This window comes from Harpia harpyja, chromosome Z (assembly GCF_026419915.1).
Source record: "Harpia harpyja isolate bHarHar1 chromosome Z, bHarHar1 primary haplotype, whole genome shotgun sequence".
Taxonomy (NCBI): domain Eukaryota; kingdom Metazoa; phylum Chordata; class Aves; order Accipitriformes; family Accipitridae; genus Harpia; species Harpia harpyja.
Genome location: NC_068969.1, coordinates 81,034,429 through 81,051,450, shown reverse-complemented (window position 1 = coordinate 81,051,450; position 17,022 = coordinate 81,034,429). Strand labels below are relative to the sequence as shown.

The 17,022-nt window shown below is 37.0% G+C and overlaps 1 protein-coding gene across 5 annotated transcripts in view; it reads left to right on the top strand.

The window, feature by feature from the left end:
- Nucleotides 1-17,022, top strand: part of CCDC171 (coiled-coil domain containing 171) — a 155,406-nt gene that overhangs the window by 129,919 nt on the left and 8,465 nt on the right. For 3 of the 5 annotated variants that reach the window (XM_052776450.1, XM_052776451.1, XM_052776446.1), the window contains 2 exons: nucleotides 1,608-1,760; nucleotides 6,060-6,195. In XM_052776450.1, the coding sequence (XP_052632410.1) occupies nucleotides 1,608-1,760; nucleotides 6,060-6,173 (267 nt within the window). In that variant the 3' untranslated portion in view covers nucleotides 6,174-6,195. The remainder of the gene's footprint in view (nucleotides 1-1,607; nucleotides 1,761-6,059; nucleotides 6,196-17,022) is intronic. The other 2 variants (XM_052776448.1, XM_052776447.1) reach the window with 1 other exon arrangement.

The following is a 17,022-nucleotide window of genomic DNA, read 5'->3' as shown; positions in this document are numbered from 1 at the left end:
ATTTTGAAACTCATTAAACAAGACAACAAATGAAATAGCTGAGTTGAGCAGCGAGGAATCGATAACTGCTGTTTCAGATAACTGCATGGACTTAGAGTGGCTCTGGAGATGTAGGATGAAGCTGTGTAGGTTAGTGACTTCACCAGCTTTGTGGTAACAGAGGTAAAAGGAAGAAGGTAAGGAATTGTCTATGCATTCTAGTTCAGTGATACCTTTAAATATCATGTCGGAAGTAATCAAAGGAATACATAAGATTTTTTTTCCTGTGAGATTTGAGACACAGCTTGTTATGACGCATCAGTGTAATCTCTGTTTATGAGTCACAGGCCCAGCCCATAGACCTATTTCAACATATGTCAAATTTTTAACATGTGGGCAGTTGCCATATGAAGACTGTCAGGCAGTTTTTTATATGGGGTGTGAGATATATCCACATTCTTGTTTGGTATTGTTTGTGAAGAGCTGCAGCATTTTAGTCATGTTGAATGTGGACGAAAAATTTTAAAAGCAGGATCAGAGCTGACAGCAGCAGATTTACAGAGCTATGTGAATACACTTTTAGGACTAACACCATAGTATGTAAACCATTTTGGATATTCTTTCTGATGAGAAAAGACATGATGGTGTTAATTTGCCACTGCTGTTTTCTACATTTGGCTATGAAATAACTTGATTGATTTCAGCTATGTTAACTTTTATTCTGAAAAGCAGTAGTGTGTTTGAGAACAAAGAGAGGAAAACAGTAAAAATCTGTGTGAATGCCTGTTTGTGGTATTAAATTTATTTTTGCCTATACCACAGGCTTACATTCAAAAGGCCAATTTCATATTATCTGTAATACATTCTTACAGTAGAAACTCGCTAGAGGTCATTTCAGAAGGGAAAACTATAACTTATAAAATGTGATTAACCAGTTGTAAAGAAGACCAATAATCTCAACAGTGTTACACTATTTAGGGTACGTATAAAGTTACCAGTACTGCCAAATCATTTATACTCTCTTGTGCTGCTAACTTTATTATCAGTCTGATCAATATTACATGGTTGGGACATTCTTCCACAGTATACATGAAAACAATTATATTTTCCCAGCTATATTGTAATCAGATTATTTACCTTCAGAGGTCTGTACGTTTGCTGTGTTTCTTTTGTTTCTGCCAAATTAATTTTTTTTTTTTAAAGCAGAGTGGGAGGATTAGTAACTCAACTGATTTTGAAAGCATGAACATTTACCTGAAACTGTGTAGCGATTCTTTGTAAACAGAAATTGAACTTGCACCGAGTCTTGTATTTAAATACAATGAAAAATGGTATCAGCTGCTCAAGGCAGTACTGCATGTTTGAAAACAGCTCATCAAAACATCTTCTGATTAGGGCGCACAGTCTTTTGCTTTTCTTCAATGCTATTAAGATTTTTAGAAGGAATACAAAATCCCATGTGAGACCTTTTTAATGTTTAAGTCCTGAGACTGAAATTTTGCCTGGCTTCCAACCTTTGATTTCTCTGATTAATAAAAGTTGGGTCTTCTGTAACGAATTTGGATGTATGCTATTTGGCATTTAAGTATAGCCTGCCTGGCACTGATGATTTATTATATTTTTTAAAGGCCATGATTAAAAGTTTTATGGATATCTACCAACTTGCAAGTTCCAGAATTGACATGTTAGTGAGAGAAGCAGCATCTCATCAGCTTCATGGTGCAGCCCTAAAGTCCAAGCTCCAAACAGCTTGTCTTCATGAAAGTGAGAGCTTACAATTGGTAAGTCTGCTTTTCAAGTAATTTTTGTCATTTGGATGTGGTTTCCTAGCCAGCATCTCCCTTCATGCTGCATAGTTTCTGTAGGGAAATACAATAATATTTCATTATAAACATAATAGAACAATAAAACTAGTGTCAACAGAAACCTTCTGAGACTTTTTCAGAAGAGAAAAGGGGTGGTTAACACTAGGAGTAATTTTACTACTGTATCTTCTACAAGGAACTGTTCATTGTTGCTGTCGCTGGAAAAGTATACATTGTGATTTCTTTGGTTTTGGCAAACGGTTGAATTTTGGACCCGAAGAATTTACCCATCTGAAGATATAGCACCATGTTAAAACAGAATGTTATTAACTGTGCATGTAAACAAAATATTTATTAGGAGACATGATTTTTTTTTTAAGACAATTGTATTTATGAGTAATACTTCTCACTAAAGTTACAAGGTTAAAATCCAATTTCAGAAATCATTTCTTGTCTCAAATGTTGTTGCCCACAGAGATACTTGGACTTGTTTAAGGCTAAGAAGATGATTCTTCAGATCTGAGATCTCTCTCTAGGGGGATTACTGAATGCAGATATATTTGTGTCACACAGGCAGGAGGCCAGACATATAAACTGTCATAAATATGTAGTCAAGTATGTCTAGAATGAGACTGTGTAAGCTGTGCAACTTGCATACACTTGATGTATTTCTTCTCCATCTTTCTTTACTTTTCCACATAGGATAAAGGGGAAAGCTTTGGAGTTTGATGGGGTTTTTTTCTCCTCTCCTTCCTCCTTTCTCTTCTTTTATTCTTGTGAAGCAAAGGACCATAAAGAAAACGAGGATTCTTTGTCTTTCTTTTTGAAACAGAAAATCTGTAAGAAGAGAGGCATCACTAATGCAAATGACATAAACACATCAGCAAATGTATATTCAAAGGCTGTGGCTGTGGCTTTGGTTGTTTCCAATGGAATTACATTAATTTCTTATCCTGCTTCTAAATTGTATCAGCACAATGGGAAATTAGCACAAATAGGAAATACATTAATCAGTGCTGAATTTCAGTTTTAAGATCTTGAGATGATAATTGTTGAATGAAAGCTTTGTTTTATTTGTAACTGCACAACCTTTCTAAGAAACTAAATTAAATTGCTTCACTGAAGTTGCTTCTTTTCTCCTCCAACCAGGCTTTCCTTATGTTTTCTACTAGGTTTACATGTGTCCTGCTGAGCCTGTGCCTAGTGTAATTGGGTTGCTCCTTTGCCTGTTATGATTGTTTTTGTTGTTTAAATCAAGATCACCACTTGTGTACTAAGGATCGGGAAGTCTGCCAAACCTGCTGCAGCAAGGTTTGCTTTCATTTGGATTGAGAGAGCTTTTAGCAAAGATTATGCTAGTCCTGTCTATGAAGGGCTATGCAGTGGCTTGATACGTTACAGTGAAAACAAATGCCTTGCCCCCCAGCTCTCTGATGCCTGTGATTAAATGCAGTGGTTTTAAAGTAATTTGTGTCTGCCTACAGTATCAATGTAAAGATGATACTTTTTGCATTGTAGTAGGATCTACTGGCCCTTCTGTACAACTGTCTGGGGAGAATAATAGTTATTCCTTTAGATGCAGTTCAATTTTAACCGAAGCATAAGCATTACTAGAAAGTGTTTTAAAATTTTAATGTAAAGCCAAAAAATTTAGAATGATAGATTCTCACGTTTCCATGAAAAAGTGTAACTGTTTATGGTATATGTTGTAGTATTTGGGTTTTCTGTAAAGCTTGTCCCTAATATTTGCGAAAGTTGCATCAAGCATGACTTTTAATAACTTCAGGCACCACATCTTTCCGGAGTAACTTACATTTTAAAGTTTCAGCCGATACTGTTCTGTTCTGATTTTGAGGAAGAAGTTTTGCACTAAATTTCTTTCTGTATTAAAAAAAGTAGGACAGCGTTTTTTGCTTGATTATTTTAAATGAAAGGGAGTAATGACTTTTCTTGAACATCTATTTGGTTTCAGAATTGTACACATTTTGTTGGTTTCAATCCACTGTGTTTAATCACATATCCGATTCTAGTAATGTTGCAGGCAAAACTTATCATGTAGGAGACAAACACAGCACCTGGACTGTATTAATTGCAAGTCTTCATGTGATGTACGCTTGTGTTCCTACAACAGTGACCTGTTGATCAGTGCTGAAACACATTTTTGAAAAGACTTTCAGGTGTATACTATGTATGGACTCTTACCTTGTAAGATTGGGGTTTATCTCACTATGTTGTGGCTGTCTCTTGATGTCTTCTATGCTAGTTGCATAAGGTTCTTGCCCTCCCAGCTGTCCATTGGATCCAAGTTTGGGCCATTCATCAGTATTGATCTTTTCCATGTTCAGAAGGTATTGCTTTCCTAGTTGACCTTTTTGTACTGAAACTTACTAACTACATCACCTTTCTTTCTATTCACACCACTTTTTTCCTCTTCTTTTGCTTTGGGTTTTGCTGATAATTGTAAAAACAAAACTGATGCCATAAGGCAACATCAGTGATTCTGACTCCTCATCTTTATCTAAGACTCTGAATTGACATCTCCATCCTCCAGTCTACTTTAAGTCCAACCACTTTCCTTCTAGTCAATAGTGTTTAGATTCTGAGATTGCTATGTGTGCTCATGCTAATGCCAACAGAGAGGAACAGGAAGGGATATGATTATGATGGACAGAGGTGAGATGAATGCTGGAAACACAGCTTACAGAGAAGAGAATTATTATGTGGGGTGAAGGGGAGTCAATAGCAGAATGTCTCCCTATTCTTCATTAGCGTCCAGCTATCAGTCTGTCATACTCTTCTCTGATGATTCTTCCTCTGTGCAGAGAAAGGCCCTCTGCATTTTTCATTCTTGCAACTCTGTAAAATTGAGTATGGCTGAAATACAGATTATTGGTTTTCTACCTAAACCTTCTTTTTTTTTCCATTGTTCCCTATTCCTGTATCTCTTTTCTGGGTTTATTTTGTTGTTCTTTATTTAATTTCTCCTGGGTTTTTTTTCCTTTCACAAATGCTTCTGAAATTTCCCTTACATTTCTAAAATGTCTTTCTCTTTTATTTCTGTTATCAAACCATTAGCATTGTGTAATAGTCTTTCTTTGCAACCATAACCGTTTCACTTCTGTGCATTTCCTTGTTTTTTAAAATTTACTTTCACTGAAGTGCAAGTACCACAGTCACAATTCTGTCTTCCATAACTTGCTGCATCCCCACATTAAGGGTCATATCTATAATTGGTAGAACTAATAAGAGTTCAGCTAAGAAGGTGTCATTGATATGGCCATATGTAGTCTTTATTATAAGGATGTAGGTTGCCAGAGGAGGAACAGAGAAACCAGCAGTCAACCTCTAGCATGAAATAAGGTGGAGAATTATTTCACTGAGCACTGAACTCAGTACTGGACTGGCACTGCCATTTTCTCCATGAAATTTAAGAAACTCTTTTGTTTTCCTTTACATGTCTCTGCCTTTATGCCTTCTTATGATTTTCCTCAGAAAAGCTTAATGTGCTTAGAAGGTGGGTTTGGTGGAAGTACTTCACTGGTAGTAACTAACTGTACACATGATCTGTATGTAAGCAGAGAAGATATCAGCTAAAATGTTCTTGTGTTTCTTTTTTCCTGCCTATTTCTTGTTCAGCAATATCTAGGAATATAAACATCACAAACTGGACTGCGCTTCAAGGTTTCCTATTAAATGAACACTTGCCAGTTACTTTAACAGTAGTGGATTCTGCTGCTTTGATCCATTTTAATTCTTCTTCAGATACATTCATTTATTACTATACTTGCACTTTCATTCAGAGTTGCAGTAATAACTAGGCTTTGAACTGAGAACTTTTAAGTGCTGTACTGTGCAGTAGTGTAGTCATAAGCAATTACTTTGTGGGTGCTGTGCGGCAACATGTGGCATCATATTAGTCACATGGCAAGCATGTGAATCCATGGTGTCTGTACTGCCAGAGTTTGTTGCTGCAAGCAGAGTGTTGTGGGGAGTGGATGCAGTGACACTGTATTTTCCACTGTGACCTGACACATATGAGGAACTGACAGAATTCAATTTGTAATAAAATTTCTCCAGAAAGTGTTTTCATAGCTTTCAGCCCTGAGATTTTGTACCTGATGTCAGTACTGCTGTCAGAATTTTAAGAATTTAAAATATTCTGGTACCAGTTTTGGCAAACAAAAGGAGCCACTGTTACATTACAAGTGGTCAGATCTGATCCTGACTGTGCAGCTGATCTGGTGATATTCCCTCCTTTTTCTGCTTTCACTTCAGAATCAAAGGAGAGTAGAAAATGAAGGGGAAAATACAGTAATTTATAAAGATGATGAAGTGAGAAAAGTTTTGTGTGCACTGGAGAAATGGAAATTTAGGGAGCCAAAAGGATAACTTTAACTGAAAGGGGCAGAAGGTGAGTTTCAGATGGGTGAGAGCGGTGAAGTAAAGGTTTGTAAGAAGAGCAGAGTTCTCTGACTAACCATGAAAACAACTGTTGTCTTTGGATGCTTCTCCTAAATGGGGCTGAAAATGAAATCACTCATTGCTTTATGTGGCTTTGCATCATCTTTATTTTTTTTTTCCTCACAGTTGTGGCTGTGTCTGTCCTTTGTCTGAAAATGCCTAGTGATATCACTGAAAATACAGGAATTGTAGGTTTTGGTAAGGTGAGAGAAGCAAGTAGAATGATCTTATGTGTGAAAAATCCATATTTATTGTTGAGATGCTAGTAATTGACGTACGCTCTCATATTTTTGTCTTGAAGAATCGCATTAAGAAAAATGTACACTTTTCTTCCTACTCAGAGCAGTCAGCTCGCAGTTTTCATGATCTACTTGAACCCCGCTCATGGAGAGGAGAGAGAAAAGAAATATTTAGAATTCAAACTTAGTAGTTTACACCACTGACAGTTTCTTCCTACTTGGCCAGGCTGGTCAGGGCAGTGGGTTTACATGTCTTTCCCCCATATCCTTTGTTTCCTTGTCACCAGTTCAATCTGCGTTTCAAGGCTGAGACCTGCATCTAACAGGGATGCAGTGTCTTACATTTAGAATTATGAGGATAGAACTGGAGAGAAAGAAAAAAACCTCTTTGTCTTTTCACTTGCTGCGTAGGAGAAAGGCACTCACTCCATCGGTGTCGTGTTAAATGTCAAGAGAGTGTCTTTCAGGGGCCAGAGCCATATCTCTTGTGTTAGGACATGGAATGACTGATGTAGCTGGGGGAATTCTTCCCAGATGTTGCAAGAAGCAGATAGGTCCTGGATGAAAGCTTTGCTTGGCTTTTCCACTACTTCATGCTAGCCTGATGCACAGTTGAACTGAAAAGATTTTTTGCAAGATTTGGAATTGAACTGGTTTTGTGAAAGATTTGGAGATACTAGTTCTTAATTTGCTTTGCAAAAAATAATTAGACTTGTTATTTTTATTGTTACCCTCTGTCTTGCAGTGTTTTGTTGGAAATAGTCTAGGACAGAATTCACTAAGATATGGACCTCAAATAATTTACTGTGAAACATATGAATGTTCTTAAAGTGATAGTAAAAAAAAATCTGACAGGCCCACAAGGAGAATATCCCAACTGTTGAGATGATAATAGACATGAAAGAGTGGAAGTATCAGTATAGGCAAAAATAGAAAACTGTATTCGTAATATTTACTAAGCTTGAAGTCTTTTATCAGGCAGAGTCCACAAAGCAGTAATATCTTCCAGAAACTATTTTTTTACTGAAATACTTGCATTTCTTACCTGATTTTAAGCAATTTGGCGTCACTTGCCAACCATAATGCATAGCTAAGGAATGCAGGTATCCAAGTGCAAATGCTCACCTTGTCATGTGGTGTTGCTTACAGAAGTAATAGTTGTAACTAAATAGTATAAATCATGTAGTTTAAACTTTTTGCTTATTATGTAGTGCCAATAAAAAAAAATATGAAACCAATATTATAAATCACATTATGTAACTCAGGGCAAGGTGTTAAAAAACAGTTACAGTAATCCAACAACACATTTGCTATTTTGTAAAGAATACTTCCTTTTCTATGCAAAAATTTTTTGATACTCAATATTCTAGGTATGTGAACTTTTAACTTGTCGGACTATTGTGACATATTTGAAAATTGTAGTAATTTGATTAAAATGTTGCCTATAAGGCAAAAGGTTCAGTTAATAGAATCCGTATGTAATTAAAATGCAGAACTAAATGTAATCAGACCCCAGTGACTGGTGCCTTCATATTGATAGTTTTACAATGGCCTCTGGGGTTGAAAGTTTATGTTAAAGTTACTAATGTAGATGTGCTCCAGAAAAACAGCAAGGCAGTTTAGCTGTTTCAGATATGACAACGTTCTGAAGTGGTAGTCACACAACTAAACTAGTTGATAGTCTGAATTTTAGGGGTATCTTCCACTGGCAGGTGGTAGAAGCGCAAGACTGCTGGAGTGTACTAGTCAGAGAATTGCATTCAGCAGCAACACTGCTACATAAACATCCCCAAATGAAGGATCGTGCTGTGAGCAAGTAACGGTGTATTTTTTTAATAATATAGTTACTTAATTTGTGTGAATTCATGTTTGAATCATCTGAAAGTTATAGACACAACACTATGTACCAAGCCACAAAAGAAGTTTAAAAAAATTTCCTGAACTTAAAAAAAAAAAAAATTATTTTCTCTGGACAGTTTTAAGAGTCGACATCCTGTGTTAGAGTTCTCTAATCATCACCAGCACAATTTACAATCAGAACACACAGAGAGCCAGTTCAGACCAGCTCATCTGTTGACTTTGGCAGAAGCCCTTAATCTCACTGTGTGCAGCTGCCACTTGAGAGCTGGGGACTCGGCAGAGAGCCGAAGGAGGGTGGGATGCAGGGTTGGTCAAGGCATGAACACATAGGCCTGCTTCATTTCAACAGCCGTACACTGCTTTTTTATAGTCTTTTCATTTTACAGCCTTTTTTTTAAAAAAAAAACCCTGAAATTAAATGAGGACCTCTCATGAGCCACTGCGCTCCAGGCATAAGAAATTGTAATGTCTGGCTTCCAGAAACTGTCCCGTCAAAATGTGCTTCTGATTAGGTGGCTTAATTACAGCTGTGAAAACAATGTTGATTTAGGCCTCAAGATTCCAGTGCATGTCAGCCGTTATTAGCTAGCCTTGGACTGAAGCCACCATTTTAAAACTCTGTACCACTAAAGTCACACAGTGCCTGACAACTTTTTATTTAGGCAGAAATGTTGCCAGAAGCAACACTTTTTATGCAAAATATTTTTCATTGCGCAAATTTCAAATGTGACACTGTTGATGGACATAAAATGGGTAGTTACGGGTGAACTTCACCAAGTCCAAAACCTAACTTTCGCAAAAAAAAAAAACCCAAAACCACCAACATCCCCCCCCACCATTTCAAATAGTTTTTATAAAGTTTGACTGACATAATGCTTAATTTTAATTCCTTTAATTCAGTTTTATTCCAAATCCAGCATGTTGGTTTAACCACCCAATTTTATTGCATCTAAATTTTCCTGACAGTTTCATTTGCTGTTGGGAAATAAAATTGCTGTTTTTGCAACATGGGAAATAATGGCTAGTTTCAAAACCAATATGTTTGAAACTTCCTTTGCCTGAAGCAGGTTAAGGCACACACTCAATTTACTTTAGGGGAAAAAAGCTCATTAAATAGTTTTTAATATTTTAATATAATTTAAGTAACTGCTTTCACAGTGGGAAGGCTTATTAGGCCCATGTATTTACACCTGCAGAGAGGTAAATGTTTGGGTAATTAGGAGGTTTCCAATACTTCAGCTTTTCAGTGTAGTTGCGGAGTTAATGCTGTAAACACTGTAGATGGACACAATGCCTTCACTGCACATAAACATTACATTTCCACTTGTATTTTGCTTTCAGGTGCTTAAGAAAGAGGTTTAAGTGGGATGGTTTGTTGGGTTTTTTTTTGCTTTGTTTTGTCTGTTCTTAAAGTCTCTTTAATGACATGAATTGCCTTAGGAATGTGAGTGAATGTGTGTGGGTGTTAGCTCTCGGCAGAGGCCAGTGCTTTGGAAAAGCAAGATCTACATTCTCACTTCACAGTTGCCATGAAATTCCAAATGTCCATGCTGTGCCGTTTAATGGAAACCATGAAGTTCCTAAATGACCGCAGGTTTGTTCCGATGTTAAGCACAAAACAAATCTTTCAAGTCTTTGGCTGAGTCACAAAAAAGGAGGGTCATGTTTTCAGGAAGCTAATCTTTCCTTTTTTTCCTTCATGGTTTGCATTTCTATGGCATTAGAAATGTGTTTCTAGTGAGGTACTGGAACTACCAGCTCACAAACAAGGGTCCTCAGTTCCCAGGACTGAAAACAAGACACTTGGAACCTGAAGCTGCATTCATCTCTTATCCTAAATGCTCAGGCCAGTGCAACAATTGTACCTCCCAGAGCAACTAATTGGAAATTGACTTAGAGAAACTAATGATTTGGATAAGGAAACAAGTCTAAGGGGTAGGTTCAGGTTTGCCCTGTAAAAAATCATCATGCATTCATTCTCTGCCTGCAGCGGATTAACAGAGAAAAAGGAAGTGAATGCCTACACTTCATTTTGTTCACTTTTTGAAGGTGAAATACTGGAACGAGCTAGTCTCTTATTTTCTTTGCAAAATGCTACATGGGGTTTCTGAACCTGAATGTTTCAGAAGGGCCTCAGTTGCTGTGGAGGGCAACTGTGAGGCAGGAGACAGCCATGTGATGCCATATTCCTTATTAGATAGATGTCTTTGCAGTGGTCTTTCAAAATGTGTTTCATTGGTAATATGCAATGAGTTTGATTCACCAGCCGCATATGTTTACTTCCTGTTTTCTACACACCCCTGTTTCTTTTGCCTTCTTCCCACACCTCTCAAAGTGACATTTTCAGCACATCAAATTAAAAGAAACTTTTCTATATTATTACGTATACCACTAATACTGCAATAGAAATAAAAGTATTGGGCGTGCTAGACAGGCTGTTATTTTGAGAACTGGGTATTATAGACCAGGACATTTAACCCTGGGAAAAAGTTTTTACAAAAGAATAGAGCCGAGGACATAATTTTACTGGCTTTATAGAAGAAAAGGAATATTCTCTACAAAGGCAGACAAATTCACTTCTTTCCAGACTCAAGGACTTTTACTCAGGCCAGAAGGTGCTTCCTCCTCCCTTTTGAAGAAGTTATTTCAAGAAAGAGAGCTGGGAAGCTTCTATTATTCCCTCCTAAACTGTGGGTTAAACATAAAGGGAACGTCTGTTTGTTCTGAGACTCTGAATTCTCTGAGAAATTTTTAGAGGGGATTAAAGCATAGCTGTGCCTGAATGAGTCTAGCTCAGATATTTAAATGGCGAAGGAATCCATGCAATCCAGATTGTCATCTTCCTGATATTTTCTTGACATTTTAAATGTAGATCCTATAAGGTGTACTGTTGTGAATAATTATTTTCTTGTTCTGACACCTGTTTGGTTTTGTGTTTCAAGCTAAGTATGTAACACACTGTTTATAAGGAGAAAATTCAGTGCTGATCTTCAGGCATTAGCTTTGATAAATAGTTCAAGATGTATAGATGCTACATATGAGTTGCAATTCAATAGACTGGGATGATAGGTGGAAGGATTTTTGTTGTCTTTTGTGGTGTTTCATGTTTACTTTGTGCCACTAGCTTACTGTCCAGTTCTCAGGGAAAAAAGAGAATAAGACCTAGGGCAGTGTTTCCAGGAGTCTGCCTCTTTCTTAGCCAGCCTCAGAAATGCATATATGTGCAGCATGCCCCCACTTACAATGTAGCATGGACAATGCTACATGCACCCTTTTAAAAAAAAAAAGAAATTTGTGCTGACATTTAACTGGATTGGTGCTGGAGAATCTGTTTAAGCATAAAACTATATTTAAAAAAGTGGGGAAGTAAGTATTCCCCTCAAAAGATGTACTGTAAGTGTTTGTAAAACAAAATCTCATGTTTAGAGGTTTATGTTTCCCTCTGGATGGCAGGGAGACAACCGATGCCCCACCACCAGAGAATTCAGTGCCAGCTAGCCGGCAAACTTTCCTCCACAGGAGACAACTGTCTCTGATGCTGTATCTCCTCTTAGTCTCTGCTTCTGGTATGCTGACTGGAAGTAAGGTCATGGGAGCACAAGGCTGGGTATCATCTCCACCCCTGATCCCACAGCAGATTTCTCAGCTGTCAGACCTCACCTCGGTAGTCCAAGTGGAGGAGGAGTGGATCTTCCGCAGGCCAAAGGGAGATAATGAGAGCGATGAAGAGGGGTAGCTGTAAACCATAGCATACTTTGTGCCTTTCTGGAATTTATAAAATCAGATTGTTTTTCTATTGGTTTGCTCATTCCCCCTGCCTTCTCCTTCAATTGTGCATGTTTGCATCCTTTTCAACTGGGGAAAAAAGAACAAACCTTTGCATTCCTTTCTGTGACATTTTTGCAGTAGGGTGATGTGTTTTTGTAGAAATACATGTGTTTACCTAATTCCATTGCCTGATTGCTTACATTTTGTACTGTAAGCATAAAAGTTAATGCGAGAAATGAAAAAAAACCCCTTTAAAATATATTAGAGAGTATGACTTGCAGAGATAAAAAGACAGGAAATTCAAAGTTAGGGCATGAAGCATAACACTGTTCTTAACTCCTAATTTTATTCCTGTAATGTTGACATGATTTAAGGGCATGCAGTCAGCAAGTTACATCTTAATGTTTATTTTTATTGGGTTTTACATATTTAAGTCACACTGTTTAATATTTACGCAACATTTATTTATTTATTTATTGTTGTTGGTTTTAAGTTAGGTATAAAAACTTTTCGTGGAAGTCTGTGAAACCCACATTATGTAGTGAAGGCACAGTTTTTCCAGTTGATCATAGTAAGGACCTGTTTGCTCCAGAGACTGGGATCCCTGAAGCAGTTTGGCCTGTTGAATAAACTAGTACTTGAACAAGTTTTACAAAATTCATTGTTTACAATTTCACAAAGAAATGTGAAATGAGTACACAGTAGGGTAAAGAGATTGATTGTCAGCTAAAAGGAAGTTATCGTGATAATAATCTTGATTTTTCAAATAACTTCTGTTTTCTTCAGTTTGTGTGACAGTTCAGTTAAAGAAAGAGATTTAGAAACAAATGTGCTTCTTAAACTATGTCTTTCCCATTTTACAAGAATTTGGGTTTTTTGTTGACTTAAATGTTTCAGAAATGCTGCCTTTTGGAAAGGAAGGACCCTCTTTGTTAAGCAATCAATTGACTTTTTGGTTTTTTAATGGAAAGTAGGATACCTTTAAAATGCATAGTAAGTAATAAAATTTACTAAAAATATAGGCAAGAATAGTGTGGTTAATCACCAGCAGAGTTTCCCTGCCACATGTGATTATATTAGGAAAGCAAAGTGACATGCAATGATTCCATTTCATGCTTTTCAGATAGTTTAACAGATTCAATTCCTACAGCTTTTTAGAGAGGGACCCGTGGAACCTTTAAAGCCATGTTGCTTTAAGACACCACACTTTTGGATCTTTTGGATCAACTGAAATTGGCCCATAAACCCATAGTTCACTCAGTAAATGTCACTGCAAAGCTGACATTTCAATAATTGCCTCTCTTAAATTTGTATGTTCACCAATATTTTGAAAGCCTTTTGTCCTATCTAGGTGTTGCAGGTAATTTGACAAAGAAAGCCCTTGGAGGCCAGACCCACAATAATTAAATAATTCACTATTTTTTCAGCTTTTGTTGAGTACCAAGGGTCTCATTTGATCACAAAAGGATCAGCTCATGTGGTGGTTATACACTTATGGTCAGGGACCAGTTAGTCTTTCAGACTCAGTGTGACATCAAATTTTCTTTCACAGGGTCAAGTAAATGAATTGCACTCTTTTGGGAGCCTGAGCATGTATTATAACTTAACCAGGACTTTGCAAAGCTTCCTGACACTTAAAGTCATCCAGTTTCATTTTAATTTGTGCATGTCAAAACATGCCATTGCTTTAGGAATTTCTAGTTTAATTTAATAACTTACTGAAGTTTACTACACTTTAAGAGATTTTTTAGCATAATCTAATTGGGAGCTCTGAATAAAGGAATTTAAGGTATTATTCTGGAATGTACAAGGCACACCAAGTTACTGAAACCTCCCTGTGTAAAATGATTTTTTAAAGTTGTGTTACAGCTTTCTTGTTTTTCCAAAACCAAAAAGCTGAAGAAACCTCTCTCCAAGTCTCCTTCTATGTTCTTCTTGACTCTTCCGATAAAAATTTTACATGCCTGATGAAAGTTTGTAGTGTTGTATGTGGTGGTGGTTCTGGTTTTGGGGTTTTTGTTTGTTTGTTTTAACTCTTCTGTGCTTTCAGAACACACAAACACACAATTGGCATATATATATGAAAGGATTCACATAAAATATGATTGGTGTGCAGGAAATAACAGTTCCATTTGCCTAGTGGACTCACTTGAACTGCATGTTCAGCCTTACAGAAAGTAATGACCTAGTACCTGACCTAAGAGTAGTTCTTACAGGCAAATTGTGCTCAGAAATCTAGTAAGTATAAAAAGTTCTGCTGAAGTAATTATTAGATTTTTTTATTTAATTTCAGTCTGAAGTATAAATGTATATATAAATTTGGCCAAACCCAATAGAGACAGTAAACCTAGCTCACCCACACTCAAGTTGTTTATAACTGATAAGCTTGATTCCTTGCCCAGTTAGTGTAATTTGGATCTTGCATTTACAAAAGACCTACATGTTAGCCATCAACTGAAATTGAGCCTAAAATATTTTTTTTTAGGCTATTCAGATATCAACTGATATTTTATAAGCAATACTGCCGGAAAGCCAACTGTTTTCCATGACCATTACTGTTATAAAAATACCCTTTACAAATCTATTTAATATATACTGCTTCAGATATTGCATGCAATTTATGGGAGAAGGAGTAACTCCCTCCTGAAGTTACTTCAACTAAGTTTTACTGGGGGTGAATGAACATGCTTGGTTTGGATAAGCAAACAGAAGTTTGAAAACTATCCCAAACCTACAGGGAGCCAAATGTACCTCTTGTGAATCTTTCTCTAAGCTAATTTATGGGGGAGGGGGACAGAGCCTTTATCAGGATTTTGGCTGGGAGATAGCAGGCTACACATCTGCAGTGGACAGTCCAGAAAATGTACACTACACTGGCCAGTGCTAAAAGGGTGGAACCCTTTGTCCTTCTAATACTTTGATGATTTTAATAATTAACATTCATTTTGAGAAAATGAAGTTGACTAGTAAAAGTTCTATACCACTTCTAAGCATGTGGTATAAGTCAGTCATTTTTTGCGCTATAATTAGAGTATCTTTTTAAGAGGCTACTCAGTTTAATACACTTATTTAGATGAACTGATATTTAGACTAGCCTGTAGCCTAACGCAAATGCAGATGTTCTTATCAGCATGCAAGCATTTGTCTGTATTTTGGATAACAGATTACAATCAGTCTGTTTTTCAAATAGGTGCAGATAAGTTGCATAAACCATGTCTGTATCCAGTTTATGATCCTAATTCTGTTGTCTCCTAAGAGCTAACATCAATCTGCTGTTTGTTAGGGGATGCTAAAGGCTGTCAATTCATGATATCAGCATTTCCATTCGCACTTCAGGATTATGAACACCAGATTATATTCTCACAACCAAGTGGACTGAAATCACTTTTTGCTCACCTAAAGGTTTTTGGAGAGATCTGCAATAATATTCTCCACTAAGAGGCCTTGTGTGTCCGTGGCACTTCATTTTAAGTCTGAGTAATACCATTTTCCTTCTTGAAATCTGAGTGAGATGTTCGCTACATTTTTTTTCATTGCTGCAAAACTAGCCATTTTTGCATCAGCAACCTCTGCCAGAGGTGTGCGAGTTCCAAGTCCTTATGACTTGCTTCTTTTCACCACCTTTCATAAAGATAAGTTGGTTCTATGTCCTTGCCATAAATTCCTGTCGAGTGAGGTGTCTGCTTTACACCTCAATCAATATATTTCCTTTTTGTTTTTCTTCCTTCATGCTTATGGCTTCTTTTGAGCTTGCACTTTCCACAAACCGGATGTCTGCTTCTCTTTATGAAAATCAGATTTATTTTGTGAAAAAATGCCCTTTCAATGGTTTTTAGAGAGAACTTCAAGAGGACTTGTCCCTGTAGATACGCTGGGAAAGCATAACTTACCTGAACTTGTAACACACCAGAACCTGAAAAAGCTGGATAGTCTTTTGAGTCTTGCATTGCTGGAGTTCTGGTAGTTGAAACCCATAAGGTCGCCAGAAGGCATTTGCTACAGCGACTCCTAATTCCACTGTCCAGACACCAGTGCTCATCCAGACTGTTCCACCCTTGGTTAGCAGCATGCCTCTTCAGCAAAGAGTGCTTGAACATCATCAGTACTTATTGCATATTGGATTTTTAAGGACCTTTTCTGACCTACTCCACATATTTAATACAAATATACCTGAGAGAAGTAGTGAGCAAACTGGAGTATTCTCAAGGCATCTGTCTGCAAAGTAACAGTGAGTTCCATGTTTGTTCTCGTTTTTATATAAGCTGTCAGGACAATCCTAAAATGTTGATTTCCATTTTTTTAATAGTTCATTTGTTTTGTTAGCTACATAAATTTATATTTCTGAATATTATTCCTCAAAAATATTGCATATTTGGCAGAAATGCATAGCAAAAATTAATCTCCTGAATGCCTAAAGATTTTTTAATGCAAGAAAGCTGAATCATAAAAGACAATTTCATTGTTCCTAGAGCTTTCTCCTTTATGTTGTTAAATGTTACTGTTAGAAATAATTACTTTTTTCCTCTTTCCCCCTTGCATCCATATTGCTGATACAGGATATCTTTATTAATTATAAAGTGATTGAAGTATTTCACAGAATCTTTTTTTCCAAAATGTTCATGATGATTAGCTCTAGGATTCTGCATTAAAATCAGTCTTTGGTAAAAGATAGATTAACGCACCACTGGCAAAGGTCTGCTGTCCTTGTCCTGTGTAGTAGCAGAATGCCTAAATTGTAGTTGCACCGGTTCGGAGCAAACAGACAAAAGGAAAGGTAGCTAAGCATTTTGCTGTGCGTGAGCAGTTAGAGGGCAAGCAGACACCATGCACCTTGACCACCTATTATGAAGCTTTTTGCTGCAATGTCAAGTGAAAGCGAGTTAATTGGGTGAAGCTGTAGAGCATGTTAG